This window comes from Panthera tigris, chromosome B4 (genome assembly GCF_018350195.1).
Source record: "Panthera tigris isolate Pti1 chromosome B4, P.tigris_Pti1_mat1.1, whole genome shotgun sequence".
NCBI classification, from domain to species: Eukaryota; Metazoa; Chordata; class Mammalia; order Carnivora; family Felidae; genus Panthera; species Panthera tigris.
Window position 1 is genome coordinate 75,618,276 of NC_056666.1, and position 24,576 is coordinate 75,642,851.

At 39.8% G+C, this 24,576-nt stretch overlaps 1 protein-coding gene across 1 annotated transcript in view; it reads left to right on the forward strand.

Annotated features, from left to right (window-relative positions):
* SPATS2 (spermatogenesis associated serine rich 2) overlaps positions 1 to 22,570 on the forward strand; it is a 53,747-nt gene extending 31,177 nt beyond the window's left edge. The window contains exons 8-12 of the mRNA XM_042992215.1: positions 12,005 to 12,063; positions 15,613 to 15,722; positions 18,678 to 18,780; positions 20,052 to 20,266; positions 21,329 to 22,570. Of these exons, the coding sequence (XP_042848149.1) occupies positions 12,005 to 12,063; positions 15,613 to 15,722; positions 18,678 to 18,780; positions 20,052 to 20,266; positions 21,329 to 21,640 (799 nt within the window). The 3' untranslated portion in view covers positions 21,641 to 22,570. The remainder of the gene's footprint in view (positions 1 to 12,004; positions 12,064 to 15,612; positions 15,723 to 18,677; positions 18,781 to 20,051; positions 20,267 to 21,328) is intronic.
* The last annotated feature ends 2,006 nt before the right edge of the window (positions 22,571 to 24,576 follow it).

Below are 24,576 nucleotides of genomic sequence, written 5' to 3' on the forward strand. Positions count from 1 at the left end.
TAAAAATAAAACAATAAAAAATACTCACATCTTAAAATATATTAATATGTGTTCTGTAGGGGAAATAGGGTTTGGTAGTTAAAGAGGTTTGAAAATACTTTTTTAAAAATTTTACCACTGGACTGAAGTGCTTTTTCAATGCTAATGTGCACTGTGAATCTACAAGAGGGAGCTATACTATGCTGTTTCTCAAGCGTATTTGACTATAGAATCTTTTGCGGGGAGAAATATATTCTAATGTTTTTTAAAATTACTGAAGCTAGTTTTAATCATTATATATTGAGGTGGTAACTAATACTGAAGCCATAACTCCTTTCTGGGGAGGTATTTGCATTTTTATAAGGGACTTGTTTGCAATGGAAAAGCCCTGAGGACCAAATTCAGTAAAGTGATGGAAAGACCAGCAGCTAGGTTGATGTTTGGAGGTGTAAGACTGTCTACTTTCCTTCTCTGTAAGACGTGCTTAGATCTGAAATATGAGAGGAAGCGTTCATGAATAGAGGAAACCTACCCCACTCTTCCTCCCAACCATCCATTTTCTTGCCTGTTTGTGGTCGTATTCAACCACGTCTCTGTTCATCAGCTTAGTATGGTTACTTCATGCCACAAGAAACAAGAGACAAGGGAGTGTAGGCAGCCTCCGTCCTGTGGAATTGAAGAGGGCATGAATTAATGAAGATGTAGAATAAAGCCTCCAAAAAGTTGCTGACACATACTTTTATCATTTGCAAAGTGTAGAATGGTCCACTAAATCATCATAACCAAAAGTACATATATGTTTGTGTATATAGTTTTAAGTTTATTTATTTATTTTGAGAAAGAGAGGGCAGGCACATGCATGGGGTAGGGGGCAGAGAGAGAGAGAGAGACAGAGAGAGTGAGGAAGAGAGAGAACCCTAAGCAGGCTCTTTGTCCTGAATCCTGAGTTTTCCCTTTCAGGTTTTATAGCTAGAAATTTAATGTCATATCTTCTGTCTTTCTTACATACATGTTTGCTTCAGCCAGAAGACTTAACATTCACATTTCCTCTTCTATATACTTGTTGATGCCACTTTTCTATCCTGATATGTTCTTCTATATCTTTATACTTCTCTAACTCCAAGCAGTCTTCCCAAACTCACCTTAAATTAAGCTCTAACTTCTACGAATATTTCTAAGTAACTGGTTTCTACTCTTTATGAACCTTTTGGGAGAAAGTACCATGCCCTTCGCTCTGGATTACTATCATATCAGATATTATTGACTCATTTGGAAAAGAATAAAGAGCTAAGAGTAGATCATCCCAACTTTGCTTTGATAAGCCTCTGGTTTCCATGATTGTTTAGCTTACTGATTACTTAGCCACAGGATCTGATTGTATTCAGAACCAGCCTAAACCAGGAAATGCAGTTCCGGGAGAGAGATTTGTGAGTTCCTGTTGACTTGGAACCCAGCCAAGGAGAGCCTCCTTCGATAAATGACAAATGAAATGGTTTCCTGCCTGGGAACTGTGTACTTAGGATTGATTAGCAGACGTGACAACCGGGTCAATTTAACTTGAGGAAAGAGATTTACCTGCCCTTTCCTGCTGGTGCCCTTCTCTCTGGCTGATTGGGTTTTTATACTACCTTATTTCAATGCCCCTTGCAGTTGCTACTTCAAGACATAATTGGCAGGTAAGCTAACTCCATTTGGCACTGAACCAGAGCTTAGAGTTAATGTCACTCAGGAAGCCATTTTTTGTGTTGGTTATAGTATAAAAGAAAAGAAAAGGGTTTAACAAATTTGCAACAGTAAGATTACATTGATGGGGCACTAGGGGAATTATTTCATTTTGGGGCCAAATGAAAGCAGACACATACCTGTGGGAAGGTAAAATCAGAGGCTTTTCCAGTATGTAAAACTCGAAATCTGTTTGTTGGTGATCCAGTAATAATCATCTCTAGACCCAAGTTTACTTTTCTTGTCCATTCATAAAATTTGTCTGACTTACATTGTTGGAGCTATTAGTTGACTTAAGTTTAAAGTTATTAAGGAGCAGGATATGGAATGGAACATGAAGCTAAAGTAGATAAATCATTTTGGACAGTTGTCATATAATATGTTGGTGAAAATGCCAACAGGAAATACACTCAACTTGCCTTTGTAAAGCAACTCAACTCCTTGTTAAAGGAGAAAATGGAGAGGCATCTCTTAAACACACTCAACTCTTTGTTAAAGGAGAAAATGGAGGGGTGTCTGGGTGGCTCAGTTGGTTAAGCATTTGACTTTGGCTCAGGTCATGATCTCATGGCCTGTGGGTTTGAGCCCCGCATCAGGTTCTGTGCTGACAGCTCAGAGCCTGGAACCTGCTTCGGATTCTGTCTCCCTCTCTCTCTCTCTCTCTCTCTCTCCTCCCCTGCTCATGCTGTCTCTCTCTCTCTCTCTCTCTCTCTCTCTCTCTCTCTCTCAAAAATAAACGTTTTAAAATAATTTTTTAAGGATAAAATGGATAAGAAATTTGAAATTCTAAACATATAAAGTCAATGTAAGTCTTTGCTTATGACTGAAATTTTTCATAGCTGATTCCTCATTCACCTTAGAAAAGTTACTTCTTGGCACAAAAGCAGACACTGAGATCAATGGAACAGAATAGAGAACCCAGAAATGGACCCACAAACGTATGGCCAACTTATCTTTGACAAAGCAGGAAAGAATATCCAGTGGAAGACAGTCTCTTCAAGTGGTGCTGAGAAGACTGGATAGCGACATGCAGAAAAATGAACCTGGACCACTTTCTTACACGTACACAAAAATAAACTCAAAATGGATGAAAGACCTAAATGTAAGACAGGAAGCCATCAAAATCCTCAAGGAGAAAGCAGGCAAAAACCTCTTTGAACTTGGCGCAGGCAACTTTTTACTCAATACGTCTCTGGAGGCAAGGGAAACAAAAGCAAAAATGAACTATTGGGACCTCTTCAAAATAAAAAGCTTCTGCACAGTGAAGGAAACAATCAACAAAATTAAAAAGGCAACCGACGGAATGGGAGTAGATATTTGCAAACGATATATCAGATAAAGGGTTAGTATCCAAAATCTATAAAGAACTTATCAAACTCAACACCCAAAAAACAATCCAGTGAAGAAATGGGCAAAAGACATGAATAGACACTTCTCCAAAGAAGACATCCAGATGGCCAACCAACACACAAACAAATGCTCAACATTACTCATCATCAGGGAAATACAAATCAAAACCACAATGAGATACCACCTCACACCTGTCAGAATGGCTAACATTAACAACTCAGGCAACAACAGATGTTGGCGAGGATGCAGAGAAAGAGGATCTCTTTTGCACAGCCGGTGGGAATGCAAACTGGTGCAGCCACTCTGGAAAACAGTATGGAGGTTCCTCGAAAAATTAAAAATAGAACTACCCTATGACTCAGCAATTGCACTACTAGGTATTTATCCAAAGGATACAGGTATACTATTTCAGAGGGACACGTGCACCCCAGTGTTTATAGCAGCACTATCAACATTAGCCAAAGTATTAAAAGAGCCCAAATGTCCATTGATGGATGAATGGATAAAGAAGATATAGTATATACATATATACCTTCTTTTTGATTACTCAGCAATCAAAAAGAATGAAATCTTGCCGTTTGCAACTACATGGATGGAACTGGAGGGTATTATGCTAAGTGAAATTGGTCAGAGAAAGACAAATGTCATATGACTTCACTCATATGAGGAGTTTAAGATAGGAAACAGATGAACATAAAGGAAGGGAAGCAAAAATAATATAAAAACAGGAAGGGGGACAAAACATAAGAAACTCTTAAATATGGAGAGCAGAGGTTTGCTGGAGGGGTTGTGGGAGGAGGGGATGGGCTAGATGGGTAAGGGGCATTAAGGAATCTGCTCCTGAAATCACTGTTGCATTATATACCAACTAACTTGGATAAATTAAAAAAATAAATTAAACAGCAAAAAAAGTTACTTCCTTTTAGTTGAGCTTCTCTTTTAGAGAAGATGTTAAGCTACAGGTAGTCTAACCTAAGGCTTTTAGATCCTTAAAGTCCATATAAACTTTAAATTTATATGGTGAAAACTTACATATCATTTTAAGAACCAAAGCGCTTTCAAAAATGTCTATTTTAGAAATAAAGGAATGGGCTAATGTAATAATGTGTTATCAAAAATCTCCATAGCACTCTATACCTTTAAATTATTCTTCAGTTGTTGCATATTTAGTACATTGATACCTTATTTCTACTAGTAGTTGGCCTTCTTGGTTTTTGATATCCTTTAAATTTTTCACTCTTTTTTTTTTTTTTTTTTTTCCTGAGAGAGAGAGAGTGTGTGTATGCATACAAGCGGGGGAGAGGGAGAGAGAGAATCTCTGGCAGGCTCCATGTCCAACAAGGAACCTGATACAGGGCTTGACCTCATGACTGAGATCATGACTTGAGCCAAAACCACACTTGACCGACTGAGCCAACCAGGCGCTCCTAAAATTTTAACCCTTTAACCATCTGTGAAAATATCTAGTAACATGATAATTATCAAACAGTTTACCAAACATTCAGTCATATTATCTGACTTATTTATCTGGATTTCTATCCTGCTAAGTAGGAATTTTAAATTCAACTTTACCATTTAAAAGGGATTTGAGTCTTAAGCGATTTGCCTAACATAACATCATAAATTGCAGACTCAATATTTGAATCTCTGTATTCTGACTCCCTGTAACCTATGATTTTCATCCCATCTCTCACTGATGGCTCACTTCTCACTAAAGCTTAGGAAGAATGCTAGAGACTTGGTACTTGTCACATATATTATTTCCTTCTCAGCTTAAAGGCTATATAACAGAGGAAATTTAGGAACTAAGAAATTTTGTCATTATGGAACAGAGTTAGATTGAGCAGGACCAAAATTTTGAGTGAGCCTATGAAAGCCTTTATAAGGATTCTTGTAAAATAAAACTTTAAGAAGGAATATTCCATCCAAATATTGCTTTGTAATTCAGAAGCCTTAAATCACACCTTACAATGATTTGTGATTCACCTATCCTTCAAGTCAGATCCTAGTTGTGGAGAAAGTATGAAGATTAAGGGAAAGGTAACTAGGGAGTGGGGTCAATTAGAAAAGATTTCTTAAAATAAATGAATCATTATTAAGGTTTGAAGGACAGGAATTACATTGGCAGAAAGGATGGGGCTAGAATACTGCCATTAGGAGATCTGATCTAAGCAAAGGCATAGAAGGGACATGTAGGGGCTCCACCTGGTATAGCTATAGCTAAGGGGGCAGTAGTTGAAAGCAATATGGGAGGAAGTCAGAGACCAAGGTAAAATGAGAGCATAACAGCAGTTCTTTAAAGTAGAAGTAAAAGTCATGTAACTCTACCAACTTAACTTTCTGTGTCCTCTTGTGTCCCCCATCTGTATGCACATATAATCTTAATAGTTGTAATCATAGTGAGTGTACTTTTGTGGTATATTCTTTTCGTTTAAAGTTTTCTTTGATTCACCTCTCTGTAACTGCTTACACTGTGCTAATATGTGTATGTGTTCATTTAAGAATTTCTAGACAATGGATCTGGTATATATAATGATTTACCAAAGTTAATATGAACATATTTTACTAAATGGATATTCTGCTGGAACTGAGAAGTCAAGATGAACACAGATATTTGAATAATTTCTGTGGCTATTTATTGAGCCATTATTGCATGTCAGAAGCTTTTATGCACATGTTTCTAATCTGTATAACTATTATACCCAATTTATAGATAAGAAAAGATGGGCACAGTAAAAACTAATTTGCCCAAACATACTTGGTTATTAAGTGACGCTTTTCTACTATACCCTGCTTTCTTTTTCATTGTCTTATCAGGTATCTCTGTTTGCCTTTATTTTTTAGTCTTTGCCTTTCTAGTCTATATATGTCGCCCTTTAGACATTACTGTCATAATTTGAGAGAGAGGATAAAAAAAACCCACAGTTTTAAGTGAGGATGTAGCCAGCTACTCTCTAGATGGCTTAACACTAACAATTTTTCCTTACCAACTAGAAACTTGAACAATAAACTCCTTGGTAATCTAGATTGCTACTGGTTCTTTTTTTCCTAAACATATTGTAAAATATCATCGAGTCATATGGTCTGTAATATCACTTCAGAACTGAGATACTTTTGACCACTGGAAAAGAACAGTCCCAAAGGAACAGCTTATATTCACATCCTAATTTCTTACAAGCTACTTCAGACTCTTAAAATATGAAATCACATGTCTACATGCTTTGTGAGGACTCCTGATTTGATAAGATCCAAATATGATTTAATAAGCTAGTTCTTTCAGTTAATTTTACCACTGTTGTTCAACTCTGTGTGATGACCTGACTTACTGGTGTTTTTTGTTTTTGTTTTGAGCCTATGCACGTGTACCATACTCCAACAAGGCCAAGTGCCGGGAGTATGGAGTTCTACAAAACATATGAAGCATCATTAATTTTCTGCTAATAAAAACTACTGACCGTTCCCTCTTTTGATTGTTTTTTTAAATTTTTTTTAACGTTTATTTATTTTTGAGACAGAGAGAGACAGAATATGAGCAGGGGAGGGGCAGAGAGAGAGGGAGACACAGAATCTGAAGCAGGCTCCAGGCTCTGAGCTGTCAGCACAGAGCCCGATGCGGGACTCGAACTCATGGACCGCGAAATCATGACCTGAGCCGAAGTCGGCCGCCCAACCGACTGAGCCACCCAGGCGCCCCTCTTTTGATTGTTTTTATGAGAAGAGGGAAATGTCTTCAGAGAAGTAAAGGTGTTTGCTTTGGCTTTGCTTGGATTTCTCCTTTGATTGGCTAGAGGTGTTAGAATGAATAAGTTTTAGGTTTTCAGCAAATATAATCGGGTACAAATATTTTCTAACATTAGTGAGTGGTTTAGAGTATTATCCCTTGAAATAGTTGGCTGTGGAATTGCCAGAGATGTGTTTCCATTATAACATTATTTTCTTTAAAAAAGAATTTTTTTTTAATGTTTATTTATTTTGAGAGAGAGAGCTCACGAGCAGGGAAGGGGCAGAGAGAAAGGGAGAGAGAGAATTCCAAGCAGGCTCCCAGCACAGAGCCCGATGTGGGGCTTGAACTCAAAAACCGTGAGATCATGACCAGAGCTGATGAAATCAACAATCGGATGCTTAACCGACTTGAGCCACCTACGCACCCCATAACATTGTCTTCTAATGCAGCAACCATAAACAAATGATAGTTAACATTTTTTTGGTACCAAGGAATACTGAAGGCAATAGCTAGAATCAATAATCTACATGTTAAATGCGTTAATTAAAGGGCTTGCTTCAAATGATGGACATGTACGATATCTTAGAGATATGAATAGTACTACAGGCAAAACTATTCTGAGCAACTAAATAAATTACATAGAAGCTTTAGAATAAATTAAACAAATGTGAAGATAGTAAAAAGTCCTAGTAAGGAAGGAAGGCAATACAGAACATTCATTTACCAGTCTTTTCCCTTAGTGGCAGTGACAAGTCATCTAAAACCATCTTTCATGACTGAAGAAATGATGTGGAAATTCTCTACACTGTTATAAGGCACAGGCTTAATAAGACCTAGTGTCTAAGACCCCACAATATTTAGCTGAATTTCATTAGCAGTTTCAGAATCCAGTGTATCAGATGCTGATTATGGTGTATTTCCATTCAGGAAAACCTTGAGACAGCAACTGCAAGCTCAGTGTCCTTGTGTATTGGCACGAGCAAGGTAACAGAAAGTCTGACTGTCTGAATGAGCTTTTCATCACTCTCTGAGAGGACTCATTGCTTGCAGTTATGGCCTCTAAAAACTGTTACCTCAAACCACAGGTACTTTTGAATCTCTTGGCCACAGATCTATATGAAGACCATCGTTTAGCTGAGGAACAGATGAAAAACTTGAGCTTAAGTTTCCGCATTGTTAGAAAGCAATATTACGATAAACTCTTGTTTTTAATCGTAAAAAGAAAAAGCCTCTGCTATTTATCTTCATGCTTACCCTACTGTCCACTTTTGAACTCTTCCCACCTTTTCTATTTGTGATGCACTTATTGCAACTTTTTATTATGAAAACTTTCAAAGAGACAAAAGACATGGAAGGATGGTACAGAGTGTGTGTGTGTGATGTGTTTTGGTGGAACCATTTGAAAGCTGCAGGCATTATGACATGCCACCTCTAAAATGCTTTAGCATTGATGACCTAAAGATATGGTCATTCTACACAGTTGCAGTACATTATGTGATGTACTTTTAGGAGGCAAGTTATTATTATATTGCTTTGGTCAGTCTCGGCCTATCTATGGCGATGCTCTCAGCTACAAACGCCCGGGTGGGGGGGGGGGGCATTCACCTGGGCCGCATATTACTTGTAATGAGGCCATATTTGAGCTAGCGTTGTGGCTGGATCAGCCCTGGTGGTTCTTAGGATTGTAAGACACCTCAACAACTGCCATCAGGGATCTTGGGAAAAAAACAAGCTTTTATTACTTACATGTCCTAGAGGGGACATGGCACGTCCAGTGCCATACAGCACAGGGTGCTTAAATAGAGCTCAGACTGGGGTTATGCCTTTATTGCAGGTGATGGTGGGTTACCTAAGGTTTTGTGGGTTCTTTCTTTATTGGTGAATTTAAAACATAAGAGCAGGAATTAAAGCGTGGGAAGGGAAAGTAGGGTCACTCAAGTTATATGGGTCACTCAGGGCTTTCTAAAAGAGGAACTTCCTGTGTGGGGTAGCCTGACTTTTTATTGTTCAGCTGGCAGTCTGTTTATCTGAGATGTCTTTGAAATGGAGGTCTGGACAATCAAAGCTTAGTGTCAGGCACTTAACATTACAATGACAAAAGCTAACTATCAGGCATTTATATTTTAGCATTTATTTGTTTTTGTGCTTTTCTTTAAACTTTTTACTTTTTTCTTTTTTAACATTTATTCATTTTTGAAAGAGAGGTGCAGAGAGACAGGGAGACCCAGAACTGGAAGCAGGCTCCAGGCTCTGAGCTGTCAGCACAGAGCCTGACACGGGCTCGAACTCACTAGCTGTGAGATCAAGACCAGAGCTGAAGTCGGACGCTTAACCGACTGAGCCACCCAGGCGCCTCATATTCATTTTTGTGTTTTAAAGACTTGTGAAAATCTTCAGGAAAATTGCAAATGTTCATCAGGCTTTTCTCTGAGAAAATATCCCAACAGCCTCAGTTAACCAGTAGATTGCTCTATTTAATACTTGGCTGATGACATAAGACCTTTTGTAGATGTTATCAATAGATGGCAAGACAACAAACAAGAAATAGAAGCACTTACTGCTTTTTATAGTGGGGTTTTTGGGCACGAAAATATGCACTTTTTTTAATGGCATGGGCAGATGGTTGTTCATACACTGCCTCTGAATTTCTTACGATCACCAGTGAGTCAATCAAAAAACAAACTTTATTTAAATGGATTCCAGTCATCCCTACAGGGGGAAAAAAATCCAACACAGTGTACTTCGTAGCTCCTACTGCCACAGAAAAGTCTCATTGTGATGATGCAGAATTTTTTTTCTTGCTAAACGTGTCATGTGACATTCTACTTTTTCATAATAAAGATTGTAAGCTGCAAAAAGCTTACTTGTTTGCGGAAGTCTTAATAAATATTTTACAAGCTTTGCCAGAGACAAATTTGTCATCTGGTGGACACAGCGTCTGCATCTTAAGGTGATTCAGCAATAGAAAGGAGGTAGGGTCAAAATTGAGGCCTGGCAGCTCCTGTCTCAGTTGTGCTTTTGTTTTGCTTTTAGGTATTCCAAATGCTGCTAGAGTTCTCGGAGCAAAGTATTGCCAAGGTTTGGAGAATGCTTTCTTAGCAGAGTATTGCTACCCTACAATAGTTGGATCTTCTCTCTTGTCTGGTGCTTCTGGATTAATATGCCATCCAAATTTGTTTCATTACAAGTCTATTTATTAACATCATGCATAATGATGTTTTTTTGTTTTTTTTTGTTTTTTTTTTTAGCGAGCATGAGTGTGCACGTGCACGCAGGGGAGGGGCAGAGAGAGAGAGAGAGAGAGAGAGAGAGAGAGAGAGAGAGAGAAAGAGAGAAAGAGAGAAAACACCAAGCAGGTTCTGCTCTGTTAGTATGGAGCCCAGGGTGGGGATCAAACTCAGCGAGCTGTGAAATCATGACCTGAACTGAAACCAAGAGTCAGATACTTAACCAACTGAGCCACCCAGGTGCCCCACATCATACATAATTCTTATCAAACCTGTGTTCTCTGGCACTTCATATAAAGGAATTTCCTCCTTGAGAAAATGACCCTGCCTTATCTTTTTTTGTATACCTCACACTATAGTCCCTGTATTAACTACTTTCTGCTAACATCACTAAATATTGAGCTAAATTGAGTCAGCATTCATATATATGTATACGTATATGTTTATGTATGTGTGTATATATGATTAGTTTTACAATCAGAAACAAGAGTAGAACTTTTATTAACCCTGTAGATCTATTCCTTTGCAAAAGGGGAAATCAGAATGAATAGAAAATTCAAAGAGAGTTGGAACATTTCATGTCTGGGCAAGTATCAAAATTTTAGATTTTTATTTCACCACTGAGTAAAACTGATACAGTAAGGAAAATTACTTGTATCCAGAGGTTGCAGACTAGGGCAAACTACTGTCTTTCTATATGTTGAAGGTAGTGGGCTCTTTTACAAGAACATAGAAAGCTTTACGTGCCATTTACATTTGCAGTGGAGAAAATTCTCAGTACCCATTTGACGTTCATTTTCTGTAGAAAGCCTATCAGAAACCTTTGATTTCATTTTTTCTGGATTATTAAATGTTTACTTGAAACCAGCACAATGTATATATGTCTTTTAACTACTCTGCCTCCTTAAGACTAAAGTGCCACAAACAAAAACAAATGAGCAAAGGGAAAAAAGAGAGAGAGAGTGACAAACCAAGAAACGGACTCAACTACAGAGAACAAACTGATGGTTACCAGAGGGGAGGGATGGGCTGACCAGGTGATGGGGATTAAGGAGGACACCTGTTGTGATGAGCACTGGGTGATGTACAGAATTGTTGAATCAAGGGGCGCCTGGGTGGCTGAGTCAGTTAAGTGTCCAACTTTGGCTCAGGTGATGATCTCCAGGTTGGGTACTTTGAGCCCTGTGTTGGGCTCTGTGCTGACAGCTCAGAGCCTGGAGCCTGCTTTGCAGTCTGTGTCTCCCTCTCTCTCTCTGCCCCTCCCCTGCTTGTGCTCTCTCGGAAAAATAAAAATAAATAAATAAACAAATAATAAATAAATAAATAAACATTAAAAAAATAAGAATTGTTGAATCAAAAAAGAAAAAAAAAGAATTGTTGAATCACTGTATTGTACTCCCAAAACTACTATTATGCTGTATGTTAACTAACTGGAGTTTAAATAAAACCTTTGACAAAATAGACCAAAGTGCCAGTGGACTTGGTGCAACTGTGGTAAAGTGTTGAGAATATACAAAATCCTAATTGTGGATAAATTTACCATGCCCTAGTACGGATATTGCCTGGTAAAATGTATTAGAAGCAAAGCTGTCTGATTTTATAGACCAAAATATAAAATAAAAAATATGTGACTTTGTATGTGGAAATACGTAACTTCCAGAACTTTTGCTTTAGCACAGTTTAGCTAGAAGTGTTCTGTAGCTCGCTACTGCCACCTACTGGTTCTCAATTCTTGGACTTCTAGCTACTGGTTTACTGTAATACACAGAAATAAAAGGGAATTAAAGAAAAAAAAGAAACAAAAGGGAATTAGGTCTATTTATTGGAATCCTTAAAATATCCTTTGCTGAGGGTAAGACAATTTGTATGTGGTCCACACAGGGTTTACTTTGTAGTATGCTTTCAGTGAACCAACTCATAAGTCTGTCTCCTCTGTTAACAATGTGCTATTTCTGTTTGAGTTTCTGATCAAACCTTTTTTCCCTTTGTCATCTTTTCCTAGTTTAATGGATCGAGAAGTGGCATTGCTTGCTGAAATGGACAAAGTGAAAGCTGAAGCAAGTAAGACTGATCTGTAGTTAAAGCTATTACCAGTTAGTAGTTATCTGCCTTTTAACCCTCATAACAAAAGCTCAATATAAATGTCACTGTAGGAGTTTATATATTTATTTGAAGAATCTTGAGAAGCTGTACTGCCCTGGCATATGAATCCTGTCAGGTGAAACAACTTTACAAGAATCTGGTTTTTAATATTTTTGAATGTTAATATTTTGAATGTTCAATGTCTGAGGGACTGCATCATGGTATTTGCCACCACAACATCATCTTAGGAAAATAAAGTATCCTTGCCAGGTGCCTGGGTTTTGTCTTATTTTGGGTTTTACTTCCAGTGATTGAATAATTCCATTGGGTTTTTTTTTTCTACTTGGAAAAAAAAAATGTTTGGCATAATCAGAGTTAACTTCACCAGCTTGCCCACAATTTAGTGTATGCATCACTGTCATTACCTATCTGAGAACTTTCTTGGTTTTCTCAGTTTGTAGAACAGTCTTCACTCCGTGTCTGTTATCATTAGATAGAGGAAGTCAATGAAATGAGGGTTTAGGATACCATGACTAGGATTCCATGAAAGCTTACTAAAATAGATTCTGGAGGAATAGAGTCTAACTTGGGTAATTTGTGGGGTTTTGTAACCAAAGAACCAGATACCTGTTTTTTGTCATTCCTGTTGAGGGTTAGGTACAAGATACACAGCTGTATGGAAAGAAGGGAGTATCTGTTACAGCTTCTACAATGGCATTGATGTGGGCTTTTCAGCAGCAGGTTTGACCTTCATGCTTTGAATGCTAGATTTGTAATTTGGAGGGTTGTTTCTTTTAACCTGCTCTCAGACTGGTACGAATGGCAATAGGTTGAGGTGATGACTCAGAATTAAACCATTTGTGTTTATGCTCATGGGCCAGAGGAGGCACTGAGCTGAGTTCTCTTTTGATCTGTTTTGACCTGAAATGTTGAACAGGTGCTGTCCACTGTTTTTCAGAGGTGAGATTCATTTAAATTGAGTGGTATATCCTGAAATTTCTAAATGTGACCATTTCGGTCCATTCGTGTACTGTGTGTTCTATTTTGAGCATAAAGTTTCAAATAAAGCTAGTAAGAAGACGTAGTCCTTACTTTTGAGAAGAAGGTGCTTTTTAAAAATATATCTTTTATAGAAAATGCCAAACATTTCAAAATGGCTAATATAATTAACTGCTACCGTCCAGCTTCAACCAATTATCAATTCATGGCAAATCTTATTTTATCAAATTAAGAGCTACAGTTTTACTTAATTTTGTCAGTTGTATATCTGTATCTCCTTTCTTTCATGCTAAAATCCTGGATCTCAGTGTTAGTAAATGTAATTATTCATTTACCAATACTGTCAAGAAGGTGCTTCTTTTTTTTCTTACACGTTTAATAGTTTTATTGATTTATATGTTCATAGTACTTCACAGTTCAGAGTTTTTTCATTCATTTCTCTATGATCTTCATATTACCCTTATGAGGTAATTAGGTTTTCCTTTTTTTTTTTTTTTTTTAAATAAATGAAGAAATGAGTCCTTTGGAGAAAATGTGTCTTGTCCAAAGTTGTGTAATTGGGTCCACTGATTTGTGTGGAGTTCTTGACGTGACACATTTCCTCCATGATGGGATCTGTAGTTTTGTCTTAGAATCCTAGAATGCAGATTCCTGAGAGCAAATGGATTTGACACAAAATGGCAGACAGGTTTTATCTTGGGAACCAGACCAGTAGATCATTTGTAACTATTGGGCCTTAGTGTCAAGAAATTTTTGTAGGCATATCCCTCACTTACTGGGAAAGTGTGTGCTTATTAATTAAGCTCATGTGGGGAGGGCAGCCCGTGGGTGGTATATCCGTGACAATCAGGATAATAAGTAAACTTGCTAAAGGCATTCAACTCTCTGGAATACCTGATGTAGCTCTTGGAAAATTCTAGTTATTTTCTAACATAAATTTGGCTGATTTCTAAGTGGGTTACAGGATTCTATGTATAACAGTTAGGAATTGAGTTTGACTGCATGCAACAGAGTGGCCTAAATAAATGTGAGTTTATTTCTTTCTCTCATGAAATGAAAAATCCAGAGGTAAGTGATCGGGGCTGGCAGGGCGTCTCCAAAATGACATGAGGGACCCGAGCTTCTCTGTCTTTGTACTCAGCCATCCTTAGAGTGTACCTATGGTCAAAATATCCCTGCTAAGGCTCCAGTTGAGGAGAGGCAATATGTTACATGCTGGCTAGGACTCCTGTAAACCTCGCCCTGTGAGTTCTGCTTAGATCTCAGTGACTAAACCATATCACACGACTGTCTTATCCAGCAAAGCCAGGAAATGTAGATTTTTACTTAAGCAGATTGGTACCCAAAACACTGGACTTCCGATAGGAAAAAGAGGAGAATGGATATGCAGTTGCTAACAGTCTTTTTGCTATTGTCCACCCCTCAGCTACCCGATATCCTCTTTTTTAAAAAATGAGAACACACTCCTCTCCTCCTCAATGACAACACCTCCAAAGTCTCATCTAGTTAGTATATTTAGCTGAAAGTCCAGGGCTTCGGGGTCATTTCAGATCTTTCAACAGATCTGGAAATGGCATGTTGTGGTCTGGGGTCCCATGAACTAGAGGAAAAGTTAAATGCCCCTCCCTCCAATATTATATAAAGAAGAGCATAATTAGAGTAAAAAGTTCCCACCTGGAAAAGCAATGATCAAATTGTACTGGGCAGGAGTAGCAGAATCCCTGGCCTTGTGGCAGAGATAACGCCTTCGTTCATATGGCAGCACCTAGTTCTGCTTCCTTGGAGGATTTCTTTGGCTCACATTCTCTGTAACCCCTGGTTCTCTGCTCTGAGAGATTTTTTTTTTTTCATATTGTCTGTTATCCTCTGTGGCCATATCTGAGTTATACATCTGGGAGCATGCCAAAGATTATACTTCTTAAAAGGCTGTCAACAACCTAAGTATCCACCGTTAGGGGACTTAGTAAATAATTGTAGTATACCTAAGTAGTAGAAAACCATGTGGCTGTTAAACAGTGAAGGAGAGCCAGCGTATTAATAGGCAATGAACTTCAAGGTATGTCAAGTAAAAATAGCTTAGGTAAAGGAAAGGACCACATATATGACATACTCCTATCTGTAAGGAGGGGAAAGAAGGGAGAGAGATATTTGCTGTCAGAAGTAGGGGGGATGCTTTTACTTTTCATTTTATACCCATTTATTCTAGGTGAATTTTTTTTACCCTGGGTACCTATTTCTGTTTTAATTTATATGTTTCTTGATTAAAAAAATTTTTTTTGACTGGAAAGAGAAGAAAGAGAAATAACAAATGATTTATGAGTCTTTATGATTCATAAAAAGTGTTTACCATTTAACTGCCTTCAGAGTCCCTCAAGAAGCTGGAAACTGGACCTTTGGTATTTTCATTTTCTGGATGGGTGGGCAGCTAAGCCTTTGGCTGTTCAAATATGTACTGCAAGGCCCATATTTCCAATTCTCCTTTATCCTATTTAGCAGAAGATAAGAGTCCTACTCTCTTTTCCTCCACAGTGGAAATTTTGCTCAGCCGACAAAAGAAAGCCGAACTTCTAAAGAAGATGACTGATGTGGCTGTTCGAATGTCAGAGGAGCAATTGGTTGAGCTCAGAGCTGATATCAAGGTAAAACTTCTTTCTCCTTTCTGCCTTTCTTCTTACCCTCAGGGACTGAAGCAGCAAATCTCCATAATTCATCGCCATATCTAATATATTGAACTCATGATCTTCCCTTCTCAAAGCTAACCGTCTTCCATGTTCCCTTTCTCTGTAAATGGTACTGTCATCTATCCAGGTGTCCAACCTGGAAGCCTTAGGAATTTCTCCTTTCCCATATTAAATCTGTCAGCAGACCCTGTCTGTTTGACCTCCTCCCAAATCTCAGATCTGACCTTTTCTCTTCAATCTTCACCGCCACCATCGTGATCCAGCTACTGTTGTCTCTTGCTTGGACTTCTGTAATGGCCTCTTAACTGATTCCACCCGTCTATTCTGCCACTGCCCTGCCCTCCCAGCTCTCCATATCTGTTCTCACACCACATTAAACTGCTTCAAACCTCCCACTGCTTTTAGGATAAAGACTGTAATCCTTAACACGGCCTCTAAGGGCTCTGCAGGGTCCGGCTCTGCCACCATCTTATTTCACACCATACTCCCCTTGTTCTCTGGCCATCTTTGCTTCTCCTTCCCACAAACATAGTCTCTTCCCTCCTGCTGGAGGGCTATATGTATGCTTTTTGATCTGTACAAAACGCCCCACCCAACTACTCCCAGCACACAGATAACTGACCTGCTCGTCCTTTTAACTTTCATGTCATGCCCCCTATCTTGTATGTTCATAGCATAGTTATCATTTTATATGCATTTGACTGATCTGTCTTCCCAACTAGATTGTGAACTTTACAGTGGCAGGAACCAGTGTGCCTCCAGTGTCTAGCATAGTGCCTTGGCATGTAGTAGGGATTCAGTAAATATTGAAATGGTTGGTTGGTTGATTCTGATTTTAGAAGAGAAAAATGAGCAACTTGAGATACTGATTGTATTGTATCTGTTTGTGAAGATTCTTAGGTTCGACACTCATGTATTTTAAATTCTTTAAAAAAATTTTTTTTTAATGTTTATTTCTTTTTTGAGTGGGAGGGGGAGAGAGAGAGAGAGAGAGAGAGACAGAGCACAAGTGGGGGAGGGGCAGAGAGAGAGAGGGAGACACAGAATCTGAAGCAGTCTCCAGGCTCCGAGCTGTCAGCACAGAGCCCAACAGCAGAGCTCAAACTCTCAAATCGTACCGTGAGATCATGATCTGAGCCAAAGTCAGACGCTTAACCAACTGAGCCACGAGGCGCCCCTCATACATTTAAAATTCTTATATAAAGAACAATGTTTCTGAGACTAAGCATGGAGACCTGAGAGACGTTGGGATATTTGCGGGTAGTTGTGGACACTGGAATTCTAAATAATTGTTTATAAACCATTAGCTGTGTGAAGAAGAGGAGTTGGCTGTTCCTACTCCTGAGCCCTAACCTCTGCTCTTTCTGAACACATGAGACTTCTTGCCATACTTAAGAGGAATACTTGCTGCACAGGCTATATAACAGCCTTTGTAAAATAAAAACCTAGATGGGAAATCATCTAAGACCTTCCAGGTATCCTTATCGTTCTGACCCAGTCTTTCACACTCAGTCTTTCACTTCTCCCCTTAGATGCTATTGGGGTGAAATAGCAAAACGATGCCAGTATGAAATTACCATTTCTGATTAACTAGAACTATAATACTAAAAATTATAGAAAGTCTTCTTCACTGACATGAAGATGCCAGTCAGTCTTGTTCAACTATCTGGGAGAAGCCGGAAACCCCTTTGGAATTAGATGAGAATCCTGGCTCTCACAGGCTTCATCTGTTCTCCTTCCCACGTGGTTGAAAAGCTGCTAGAAATATTTCTGCAGGCTGACTAAGGATCTGTTTCTCTCCACATATTCAGTGTACTGAAGTGGGTGCTGTGCAATTTAAATGTCTTATTTCCAGATCATGTTATTTCCGTCATTCTTGTTATGTCTCTGGCTCAACAAACCCTAGAATTTGTTTCAGAATTACTCTCAGACTGATATTACATGTCTGAAGGCTCTATGTTACAGAGGTTCATGTGCTTTCCTGAGCCACAGTGTACTCTCAGGACTTCAGGGTTCACAGGGAATTTTGATTTCTCCTTTACCATCTACTGCTTCTAGATCCATCCCAAGGATTCTGATGTTTTTGATTATACCCCTTGAAAATCCAAAGTGGAATTAGACCACCTGCTAGAGGACTGTTCTGAGGAGTTTGATTCTTGTAAATGATATGTAGGCCTTTAACTTTTCCTTTTTGCCTCCTTTTCATCTGGGGGTAAAAAAAAAAAAAAAGATTCCAGGCTACTTTGGAAATTGTTTATTTAAAGACACCCCCAGAAGTACTTTATTCCTGACATGATAGTTAGTTTTGACCCAAGGGGTTGGTATGTCTCAGCTCAGTCTGCTTAAAAGGATTAGATTACTTGCAGCATAAACCCTTCTCATTTGCAAGGTTGGATTTTCACATGAATGATTTTCCATCTCAAGAAGTTGTCCCCACTTCAAGGACTAACAAATCCTAGTTTATAAAGGGATGAAGTGGGTTGCCTAAGGAGGTTCCTATTAAAGAACACCAAGCCCTCTATTTACATGGAATCATTGTTGTAACGTACGAGCATTTTTGCTGCCTCTGCTTCTGTATAAAATGAAACAATGTGGAGAGTAGCCAACAGTGGAAAGATGGCCCTCTACTGGAAACTTTTTCTTCTTTCGTTACAATTTCTCTTCATCATCTCTGATGGGCTTTGGCCATCAGGTAGCATTTCATAAAGCTCCCCAACAGACTTACCTTTGAACCTTAGCAAAATGGCTGAATTCCATCAGTCACCTGGCATAGGCAATATGATGGCCATTTAGTAAAATTTGAAGCAACAAAAAGACAATGGAAAATAGTTTTTTTCATCTGTTTATAAGAAGCCATGGATTCCATGTATATCACCTGTCTCACCCGGAGGTTTTTCTTTGTCCTTTCTCCAGCACTTTGTTAGTGAGCGTAAATACGATGAGGACCTGGGACGAGTAGCTCGGTTCACCTGTGATGTAGAGACGCTGAAGAAGGACATTGAGTCATTTGGACAAGGTAGGATGGCGAGAGATTCTGGGCGCTGGAGATGGTGAGGAGGGGACTCCGTCTCCTGATCCGAGACTAAAGTTTTGGCTTGGCTTCCCCACTGATTCTGCTTTAATGCCTCTTGTGTTTTTGTATGCTTTTGTGAAAAGCAGTTCTGAGATACTTAAGAAGTCACAGGATGCAGATTCTTTGAGCTTAAAGGATGGGCATTTTCTGGCTCCCTAAATTTGCAATGTTATTTTTTCATCCTTTTCTGCTGGGTTGAGTTGTGTGTGATACACAGTGTAAAGAGCGGGAGCTCTGAGTCAGACCGAGCTGGAATCCTTGCCTTTACATTAACCTCTCAGAACTTTATTTTATTCCTCTCCCAAATGGAGATAATAACACCTACCTTTCCTGGCACATAATAGGTGATTAAATAATAGCTTTAAGGCCGGGGGTGGGGGGTGTCCTTAAGGTGAGAGCTTATAGGGGCACACCAGTCAAACCCTGAGCTCAGGTCCTTTGTTCTTTCTCTGTCAGTATAAAAGTGAAAGGTCGGACCTAGAGCAGTGATTGTGAACTCAACATTAGACCAGACTTAAAACCAAAAAAAAAAAAAAAGGGGTAGTTTTAAGCCATTGAATTCTGACAAAATTTGAAGTGAATATATTACTATTTTTCAGATATTTTGAGTTGAGGATTATTTTTGCAGAAAGAACCTTGGGAAGATACATGTTTATTGTAAAGACTAGTTCTGTTCATATTTAATCCTGATTATTTATACCTTGCATCATTCAAATTTTTAAAAAGGGATTTAGCTTTCTATTTACCTTTTTCTTTCTTTGTGAAGTCTGTACTTCAGAATGTTCCTTCATAGGAAACTGAACATATGGCCCATACTATTGTTCCTAGGCTTAGTCAGCTGCTGGAGCCGCAGCCAGGAGTTTAGTAGGAAATGCCGAGAAGTCATGAGTTGGTGGGGGAATGACTACTCCGATCTTACGCTGTTCTCCTGCCTCTAAGAGTTCCTTTACAAAGCAGTGGGGGATTCACTAACTGGAATTTAAATAAAAACTTGAAAGGAAAAAAAAAAAAGCAATAGGGATTTGGAAGGAGTGGAGGAAGAGGGCAGAAGGGAGATTTTGCTTCCTGTTGCTTTTTTATAAGCTTATCTTTACAACTACTCCAGTAGACAGTTCTTTGTCTCAAATTGCTTATCGTGAAGTGGAGAAATAGGGAAAACCTTACCATCGTGCTCTTCTGTCCTATGACAACCTATTTCTCCTATTTCTGTCCAGTGTCCCATCCAAAGAACAGCTACTCAACCAGATCCCGATGCAGCACAGTTCCGTCTATGTCCTTGAGTAGCCCGTGTGATGCCTCTGCTGCTTCCTCTTCCACCTGTGCCTCTGCTCCCAGCCTTACAAGTGCTAACAAGAAAGACTCGGCACCAGGAGAGACTCCTGCACCCATAGCAAACTCCAGTGGCCGGCCCTACCAGCCTCATCGAGAGGTAACCTAGCTTCCACACCAAGCCACTTATGGAGAAAAGTTACCAGACTGTCACAGTTTAATTGCTGACAGCTCAGTACATTACCTTCCTCTCTTTATGGCCATTCCACACCTATTTTGAATCCCTCCAGCCCCAGTTAGTTCCCGAGAAAGCATTTGGTACTTCTGTTCCAAACCACCAGCTAGCTTAGACTTCCTGTTGCCAAGACTGCTGACTTTCTGATGTTGGCGGGAGTCCTAGCTATTGTAGGTAGTATCGCCTGGTAATTAGTCACTGTGGGAGTCATGCACCCATCTCGAGGTAGATGAGTACACAGTGGCAGGTTCACCAGAGTGCATCTGAAGCAGCAGCTCCCTAGGAGCACCACGTCAAATATCCGGGAGAGAGAGTGAACCTGGTGGGGTGGAGGGCAAACACCAGAGAGTTGAAGCATAATCCAGAGGTTCTTTTCTTGGTTTGAAGAAGATGCACAAGAGCAATCCAAGGCAGCGCTGTTAGCAATCCTGCAGAACTGGTATTACATTGGAAGTAGAGGACAAAAATAAAACCACATGCCATAAGCTTTCTGGGTTGTAATGTGAGAGATGTCCTAAATGTCACAGCAGCATGATTTAATCTGTGCTTCATAATGTATAGCCAAGCAGATTGTAAAGACGTTTATTTTATTATTCCAGGTGTTCATTATCTTTACAAATGGCTTACAGTCCTCAGAGTTCAGGCATGTGATAAGATACTTGCCCAGTAAAGGGCTTGTAACAGCCCAAGAGTGTTCTTTCTTCCTCCTTAGCTTTCTTTTTGTGTCCAGCTAAAGAAAAGTGAAGTCCTCTTCAGTGGAGAGCCTAGGGATGAAAGGTGGGGTAAAATAGTGGAAGATACATGAATTCTGGAGTAGTGGGCTAAGTTGGATTGGCTGACAGAATTCTGGGAGTCTCGAGAGAGAGCTGAGTCCCAACTATGGGATACCACAATTTAGGCTTTAAGAATACTCCTGTAAGCTGAACTGGAACAGACAGAGTGCCATAATGCCAGAGTTCTTTGAACATTGTATTCTTTTATCCTCAGGTATTGCCGGGGAACAGACGAGGAGGACAGAGCTACAGGCCACAAGGCCAAAAGTCGAATGACCCCATGAACCAAGCGCGACATGACAGTGTGGGTCGTTACAGAAATAGCTCATGGTATTCATCTAGTTCCAGGTATCAGAATGCTCCATCCCAGGCATCAGGAAACATTAGTGAATGGGGCCAGGCCCACTCTGCAGGGACCAATGGAACTGGAGCCAGCATGGAGCCCTTCCCCCCCAAGCCCTCATTCAAAAAGGGGCTCCCCCAGCGCAAACCTAGGACCTCTCAGCTTGAAGCTGTGAACTCTTGAAGGCAGCTCCAACTGGCCTCTCTCCTCTATCCCACACAATTCAACTTGGTAACTGGACTTTAGGAAACTTATAGTTAGATGTAATAACAAAAAGAAGTTTACACATACCACTTTTTATGCCATTCTGAATATTTTGGGTTTCTTCTCTCCTCATTTCCTCTTTACCATTTTTGGAGGGGAAGCTGTTCTTTCCCTTGACCTTTCCCAATGGTACGGATTGAGTCTGATTGGTCACTTCCACCAGGAATCACAGGCAACCGATGCCAGGTTTCCCAAGGGTAAGCGATGTTCTTCCCAGTGCACCCGACCTTTCAGTTCCCCGAAGAGGCCTTCCTCAGCAACTCCCTACTGTTGAGGCTCTCAGGAGGAGATGGATCAGAACTAGTCCAGTTGCCTTTGCAGCCTAAGCAGAAGCGACACGTTCCTGGCAGGTTCCCTCTACACAACAGTATAACCAGGAAAGGCAGCGAGGGAATTGTGTACTACATTGAATTAACCAGAGAAGCAGAAATTTAATTGGTAAAAAGGAAGGAACGCTGGGAAACATTTGAGAATCTGCCTCTGCTCCCAGAACATGCCTAAGATTGACACACTCAGGTCAGGGTTTTAGTCTCCTGCTTGGCGCTATAGCTTAATCTGCAGTCTCTTCAGAATGCCCAAAGCCTCGTTTCCTATGGCCTTAGACTGCAAACCAGTCTAGGGAAGTCTGTGGGAAAGAAGCATTTAATTAAAGGAAAAAAAAAGTGTTTCTTTGTTTCAAGAATGTTTGAAGATTTTTGTTGTTATTGTTCTCCCTTGTTCCTGAATCCTATTCTTATCCTCAACCAAATTTATAGCAATATAATTAGTGTTAATCTAAGGTGTTACCCATCAACAAATTGCCAGTCTTTATAGTTGGAAAAATAAAAACAACTGCATAATGTTCCCACATTTGTTTCACGGCAGCAAATGACTTCATTTCATTCTCTGGTTTCCTTTGGGCCTCATGGGGTAGAAGTCACCCGGACAGCTTGTTCGGGGCTTAAATGAGGATGTCAGAGACCTAAGTCATTTGTCCACTGCTTAGCTTCGGAACCAGATGAAAATGCGGAAGCCAGCATGAGCAAATGCAGCTGTTCCTTGTGGGAAAAGATTCCTAGTGTAGGGAACAGTGACTTTCCAAAGGAAGCTTGCCGGTTGAGAAAAACCACAGCTGCCAGCAGCTCTCCCGAGCAACCCCTCTCCTCCACTGCCTGTCCCTTGACAGGAGTAGCGAGTGTAACGGTATAATTGAGCTCCTGCATGTAGCAGGTGGCAGTGGGGCCAGACCCCTCATCCCGCCCCCACCCCCAGCATCTATGATTTAGCAACAGCAGAGCTTTTTCTTTCTCCAGCATTTGTTCTCCCGAGTCTGAAGCCCAGACTGTAAGTGGCAGTGGTGCAGAACTTAGCTGCCTCAGGGCTTCCCTTGGCTCTTTGGCTGAAGCTGAGCTGCCAGGGTTCAGGTTGGTTGAACAGATTGAAGGGGAGAGAGAGAGAGAGAGAGAGAGAGAGAGAGAGAGTGAGTGTGTGTGTCTTTCAGTAAAGAAAACAGTAGTCCAGGAATACTAGGAAGCCATTTTAAAGGGCTGATCCCCTCATTTTGGGGAATTTGTCCAACACCATCAACCTGCTGGGTATCCAGGAAAAGCCCTGCTTTTCTGATTAATTGCTTCCCTATACTTTATAGAAAGTCCAGAGATTGAAGTGATCTTGAAGGGTCAATGTGGTCTATCCCTGTATCCAGGCAAACCAACCTTCTAAGATGGGAGGCTGCATGTTTGTCAAAACCACCTTGAAGTTGAGGAGCACCTTGCTGGCTCGGTCCATAGAGCATATGACTCTTGATCTCCAGGTCATGAGTTCAAGCCCCATCCTAAGTGTAGAGATTACTAAAAAAAAAAAAAAAAAAAAAGAAACATTTTCATGTTAAAATTAAAACCTCGTTATAGAAGAATATTTGAAGATGTTTTGGTATGATCATAAAAAGTTTAAAAATTACACTTTTTTTTTTACATTTTGTTTTTAATGACAGAAGTAGTGTTTAAAATGTTTAAATGTTTAAAATGCGCTGACAGCTTAGAGCCTGGAGCCTGCTTTGGATTCTGTGTCTCCCTCTCTCTCTGCCCCTCTCCCGTTCACACTCTCTTTCTTTCAAAAATAAATAAATGTTAAAGTTTTTTTTTAAGTCAAATGATAGCAATTATAAAAGAAAAAAATTAAAGTTTCCCACCCTCCCTTTCTATTCCTCAGGGATAATTACTCAATAATTTGGGATATATCCTTATAGACCTTTTTCAGAACATATATATACGTATACACATGCATATATAGGCTTTTAACTTTTTGTCTTGTCTTTATAAAACAAGGATACTATATGCATTCAATAGTTCTTTTTGAAAATAATATGTCTAAGCCATAATTCATTTAGGATTTCATGTTTCAGATATTCTCCTAAATTTGTCAGTTGGACCTTCTTCCAGTGAAGAGAGGTTAGGCTTATCTTTTTTTTTTTTTTAAGGCAATTTTTAAGCTTATTTATTTACTTTGAGCGAGACAGAATGGAGCGGGATGGGGCAGGGAGAGAGTGAGGGAGAATCTCAAGCAGGCTCTGCACTGTCAGTGTGGAGCCCGACGTGGGGCTCAAACTCACTAAACCGTGAGATCACTCAACTATGAACTCACTAAACTGTGACCTGAGCCGAAATCAAAAGTCAGACGCTTACCTGACTGAGCCACCCAGGCACCCTGAGGTTAGGCTTATCTTAAGTTTGAATTGTACAGCCTATCTCTTGCTCCCTGTAGTAGCTCTGGGCTTCCCAAGAGAAGGGAGGCTCTGTGCCCTGGGCTGTGCCCACTGTGTTCAGAGGTGCCCTGCCTAATTGTCATTTCCCTTCCTTTCCCCTTCCTCTTAAAGA